Source organism: Solanum stenotomum, unplaced genomic scaffold (assembly GCF_019186545.1).
Source record: "Solanum stenotomum isolate F172 unplaced genomic scaffold, ASM1918654v1 scaffold31610, whole genome shotgun sequence".
NCBI lineage: Eukaryota > Viridiplantae > Streptophyta > Magnoliopsida > Solanales > Solanaceae > Solanum > Solanum stenotomum.
This window is the reverse complement of record NW_026031534.1, coordinates 15,603-21,830: the sequence shown is the minus strand read 5'-3', so window position 1 is coordinate 21,830 and position 6,228 is coordinate 15,603. Positions and strand designations below refer to the sequence as shown.

Sequence of the window (6,228 nt, the reverse complement as noted above, 5' to 3'; positions counted from 1 at the left end):
GCATTCTCACGCCAAGTATGTGGTCTTGGTCCTACACAACCTTGAGCATTTTTAAAATTCATACTTTATCTCTAAACATTTATTTTAGCGTTAATTTCACTGTGAGTCTCTTCAATCAGTACTATGTTATCTGCAAAAAAAAAACATATACCATCATGTTACCTAACCTTGGATATGTTGTGTCAATACATCCATCGTCATCAGTGTGAAAAGAAATAAGCTAAGAGTTGGTCCTTGGTGCAACCCTTTCATGACAAGGAAGTACTTTGAGTCCCTTACTACAGTCCTCACTCTAGTCTTGGTTCCATTGTACACATAATTCTCCTCATCCTCATCTCCACAGCCATTTTCACACTTTGATAATGTGGCTCAACAACTTGATATTCTTATAGTTGTTGTAGTTTTAGTTATCACCTATGTTCTTGTACATTGAAATAATCATACTCCACTTCCATTCTTCGAACATCTTTATTATTATTATTTTTTTGAAAGTGATATTAAACAACCTAGTTAACCACTCCAAGCTCCTCATATAAGTGATGCCTAGTCTATATAACTTTTTATCTTCGCCTCTATTCCCTAGCTCCTTATATAAGTGTTCGAAAGATCCCCATAACTACTAACTTCACCTCCTTCCTCGCCACCTTATACATTTCCTTCTTGCCTCCTTATGCATTTCCTTCTTGCCAGTTTATCTGCCCTATTCTTGTTCTCTAGCAACTTCGCATAAGTAGTCTTCTTTGCTTCCATTTTGTGTTGGACTTTACCAATTTCCTCGACATCCACTAGAGAAACCCTTCGATGCCCTCAACACTTCTCTTGCAACTTCCCTTATGCAACTAGTTGTCTTGTCACACATACTGATCGCATCTCCACTGTTTACCCAAGCGACTATCGCTACCAACTTAACTTGAGCTTTGGCACGAGTCAAGTCACCTCATCTGATCCTTGGCCGGTCATACCAAGTTCTCCTCTTCCTCTTCTTCTTCCTCTTAATATCCGAAAGCTTATAATTAATGAGTTGTAAGATTCTACTCTAAAATAATCTTATAGTTCTTGCAAATGCCTTTATCACCTTTCTTAAGAAATACATAATCAATATGAGTCCTAACTACCACGCTATAGAAGGTTACCAAATGATCCTCTTGCTTTGGGAAACTCATAGATAGTTTTTTTTTTACTGAAAATCTATTTAACGTTGGAAAAGTGATCTAAGTTTGGGGTAGGAGTAAAAATGCACCAGTATCATAAATATGAAGAGTTATTAACATATTTGATTTTATACTTGCCACGTCTTTTTATCAAAATTTAAAATAAATTTATGCCAAACTATAGTAAAAGGAGTATACGTTAACCAAAAGTATAATTAGCGGGGCAGAACAAGAGTATATTTGAACCAATTTTATTAGTTAATATACATATTTGACACTTTTACAATTTTGAATAAAGCTTGTAAGGTTGTTTCCTTCCATTGACGCTAGTGGGACTATTTGAAAAAGAGATAAAAGCGACACCGTTTAAGCTCTCTTCCCGATAAGATTTATCCATCAATGGAGACAACACACATGGAGAGCTTCCTCAACAAACTCTCCTTCACATCCATTACAATTGCAACATTAACCCTTCTCCTCCTTTACCTCAAAACCCCACAGATCTTCATCAATCCCAATCCAATACCCCACCAAAAATTCCCCAAATCCACCTGCGATTTCACCCATCGAACTTTCACCACTATAAACAAACACAATCGCCGTATATGGTCCACCAAATCATGGATCCAAACAGTCCATTCCTTTACAATTCAATTCCAATCCCTCCAGGCCCAAAATTTCTTCTCCAACAATTCTCGGATCTTAGTTGTGTCTGCCGGGGCGGGTCATCCTGTTATGGCCCTTAATAACATGGGGGTTAACGATGTCTCCGGTATCGAGGTTGTTGAATCACATCCTCTGGTGCGCCGTGCGGATCCACACAATCTGCCGTTTTTTGATAAGGTGTTTGATTTCGTGTTCAGCCCGTATTTAGAACGGGCCTTGTTTCCGGCCCGATACGTGAGGGAAATGGAGAGAACGGTGAGAGATGGCGGCGCGTGTGTTGTGGCTGTGGAAGAGTGTGGTGGCAAAGAGGTGGAAGAGGTGGTGAAATTGTTCAAAAAGTCGAAGCTGTTAGAGGTGAAGAACATGACTTTGGGTGGAGAAAGGAGGACAAACATAGTAATGAAAGTTGTAAAGTAATTAATTAAAGCTTAAAAACAATAAAAATTGTAAAGAGACTGAATTTATTGTGGCATGAACACATGTATAATTTTTCAATTCAGTTGCAATTGATTTTATTTTCTCACTACATTTTATGTGTACTTTAATGTAAAATTTGAAAATATCAGTTAAATATACCAATTAAAAGCGATTATAAAAAAAAATTACCTTATGTTTAAAAATTAGTACTATTCTTTAAAAAAAAAAGGTTAAGTTTTCCTACTCTCACTCATAGTGGGATTATATATATAAAATAGATCCTAATCCCCGAGTAACTTCCAAATTTAACTAACCTAGTTCATCCCTAAATTGGATTAATTCGCATATTATAAATACACCACCCTCTCATCATCCTGATATTATCAATTCTATAAGGATGTATGAATTTTCTTAATGCCTAATCATAATCCAATAATAATTATTAAATTATAATTTTATGCTTAATTGATATTAACAAGTTCTTGTTTTAAACTTGAAGCGTGTTTCTGGAATTCTAGACAAAAGGATTTAGTATATCTATACAACCAAAGGATGTAGTGTAGTGGATAAGAGTGTTTATCTCTTAACCAAAGGTTTCAGATTCAAGCTCTTGGTATACGAACCAAATGGAGCCCTACGCGGCACGATTCTAACATAGTTGGACACAAATATGAATATTCTGACATCAAGTGAGAATCTAAGTATTTTTTAAAAATAAATTTGTAAATGGATAAATGGAGCCAATATATGAGGGTGATATTAATTGTGAATACAATGGATCCTGCCACTCAAAATTAATTCATTTGGTGGCCTTAATAATTAACCTTCATTGTTGCTTAATGAATGGACAAAAGGAGCTAAACGTTGCAAATTGACGAAAAATGCTAGAAAGACTAAAACTGCACCATTTTTACAAAGAAGGAGGACTATTAGTGCTCCATATGAAATGAAAAGGATCATTTTGAGTCTTAAGGTAAAGATAAGAGACAATTTTGGTCCTTTTCTCTTAGATTGTAATAGGTCCCACATTATAAAGTCCATTAATAATTTCCTTCACATAATAAATAATAATTCTAACTCACTAAACATAATAATTGTTGTTCACACGTATTTTTAGAAGCTTAGGAAATAGTAGTAATAAAAGAGAAAAATATTAAATTAGTCTTTTTACAATTCTGGTCAAATTATGGCCACATAATTCTGGCCATTTAGCACTTCCCTATATGGAAATTGGCCAAAGTCTTCTTCTTCTTCTTCATTCCCATTTCACAATTAATGGCTTCTAATCTCCTTCTTTTGAAATTGGCCAAAATCTTCTTCTTCCTTCCAATTTCACAATTAATGGCTTCTAATCTCCTTCTTCTTCCTTCCAATTTCGGCATTAATGACCTCTTTTCCCTCCTCTTTCTTTTCTTCTCCCCTCCCCCCCTCTTCATAAAGACTTGAAACATCGAGAGGATTTCGTATCTAAAATTTGGGACCGTTTAGAGAGAGGTAATTTTGAGTTGATCAAGATTGAATAGTTAGTGTATACTTCATGTTTAGTCAGTGTATATTTTATATATAGTTAATCTATATTCAGCTTTTTGAGTATATCATAATGTAAGTGTCTCACTCATGTATATGTGAGATATATTGTATAGTTAGTGTATACTTTCTATGACTTTGACAAGTTATGTGTATAGTCCGTGTACACTTTCTACGATTTTTGGCTATTTTTAATATAAATGAAAACAAGACTATTTATTATAGACTAATTACTTCATTGTATATATTTGAAATTGCACTTTTATAAGTTAAATCACCCAAATACATTGTATTGTAATTATCTTTAAAAAACTAAAAATGGGTCATATCCTAACTTACCGCAATTTTATTCTTTTTGAAATATCAATGAACATTCCCCAAATAAAATATTCCAAGTAAAATCTTCATACCTATTAGTGTTACAACAAGATATAATTTATACACATAAATCCTAATTTATATGTGATTTTTCTATTGTATCCTTCATATTGTTTACCACAATTCGTATATGCTTTATTTTTAGAAAGTACGTACTTTTTCGCTCTATTGGATAAACATATTTCATCAAATGATTCAACTATCTAAAACTATTTTCTTACTTTTTCATAAATTGAGACATCTTATACATCTCTATAGTAGAGAATGATAGTAGTAGTATTTACTAATGAGTGAGTTTTCCTATTCACATCATAATGTGATTTACTTCCAAATTTTAGTATAGCCTAGTCCATCCATAAATGGGATTAGTTCAATTAAATATACAAATTAAAAGCGGGTTTTTTTTAAAAAAGATTTACCTTATGTTTAAAAATTAGTACTAATCTTAAAAAAAAAGGTTGAGTTTTCCTACTCCCACTCATAGTGGGATTATAGATCCTAATCCGTGAGTAACTTCCAAATTTAACTAACCAGTTCATCCCTAAATTGGATTAGTGAACGCATATTATAAATACATCACCCTCTCATCATAAGAAATTAACTACGTACTTGATGGCATACTCTAATAACCTGTTGGTTTTTTGCTTCTTTTTCTCCCTATGGTTCCTCTCCTCATATGCTCGAACCAACTGCTCCGATTTCCACTTCAATGGAAAATCCTACGATTCATGCAGCCATCTTCATACTTTGAATTCTTTTATTCACTGGAATTACGACGTGCCTTCTCGTACTGTCGATATCGCCTTTAGGAAGTCTGAAAGGCAGCACGGAAGATGGCTTGCTTGGGCTATAAACCCAACATCTACAGGGATGATCGGCTCGCAAGCTTTTGTTGCATTACAACGTTCTGATGGTACTCTCGAAGCATACACGTCACCTATCGACACCTATGGAACCACCCTTGTGAAAGGTGACTTGAGCTTTACGGTTCATGATGTTTCAGCCCAGAATATCAATGGAGAAGTCATCATCTTTGCTAGGTTTGAGCTACCTATGAATGGAAGTAATGTTGTGAATCATGTTTGGCAAGAAGGACCACTACAAGATGATGATACACCAGGAAGTCATGGCATGTCAGGAGATAACTTGAGATCTTTTGGGACTTTAAATTTCCATTCTGGGAAAACTGTGGCTATAAGTAGTCATAATGTAAAACTAAATTCAAGGTGTAAGATAAAGATTGCACATGGTATTATCAATGCGGTTAGTTGGGGAATGATGATGCCACTTGGTGTTGTTCTTGCTAGACTGAGATATCTACCATTACAAGAGTACTATCCAGCTTTGTGGTTCAATCTACATATTTATTGTCAAAGTATAGCTTATTTTCTCGGTATTGCTGGTGGAGGTTTGGGATTTTATCTTGGGAGACAATCTTCTTCAGTTAAACAACACACTTGTCATAGGTACATTGGTGGTGCACTTTTAGTGCTTGCAACATTACAAGTGTTAGCTCATCGTCTACGGCCATCAAAAGAACACAAATATAGGGTGTATTGGAATATCTATCACTGGTGTACTGGTTATGGTACTATTATAATGGGAATTCTCAATTGTTTCAAAGGTTTCCAGATGATGGACGTTGGGATTTGGAAGAATGCTTACATTGCTTTTCTTGCTTCCTTGGCCTTTGTTGCTGCTGTTCTTGAAGTTTCGAGATGCTACCTCAACGCTAACAAAGGAACAGCTACACCAGAAGGAGTTTCTGCAAACGTCGGTATAGAAGACAAGGCATAGATTTATTTTAATTATGTAGGCATATAGTATAATTCGTAGCCCAAATTTCATGTACATTCCACTTCTAGAGATTAGACTAGATGTACTTGTTATTGATGTTGGGTTATGAAGGGTGATTAGGGCGTCATGCGGAAGCTTACAATTGCAAATAATATGGTTGATAAATTAGACGACACATAAAACTATACTAAAGGATATAATATTATTATTTGATATGACCATTGGTCTACATAATTAAAAACTAATAAAAAACATAAAAACTGTAGAGAGAAAATCTCCCCATAAACAAGAC

At 34.7% G+C, this 6,228-nt stretch overlaps 2 protein-coding genes across 2 annotated transcripts; both read left to right on the top strand.

Annotated features, from left to right (window-relative positions):
- The first annotated feature begins 1,460 nt into the window (after window positions 1–1,460).
- On the top strand, window positions 1,461–2,338 carry LOC125852012 (uncharacterized). The gene has a single exon (XM_049531732.1). It carries the CDS (start codon window positions 1,551–1,553, stop codon window positions 2,232–2,234), a length of 684 nt encoding a protein of 227 aa, XP_049387689.1. The 5' UTR covers window positions 1,461–1,550; the 3' UTR covers window positions 2,235–2,338.
- A 2,413-nt stretch (window positions 2,339–4,751) lies between these two features.
- LOC125852016 (cytochrome b561 and DOMON domain-containing protein At5g47530-like) lies at window positions 4,752–5,936 on the top strand. Its single transcript, XM_049531736.1, has one exon. The coding sequence runs from the start codon at window positions 4,752–4,754 to the stop codon at window positions 5,934–5,936; it is 1,185 nt and encodes a 394-aa protein (XP_049387693.1).
- The last annotated feature ends 292 nt before the right edge of the window (window positions 5,937–6,228 follow it).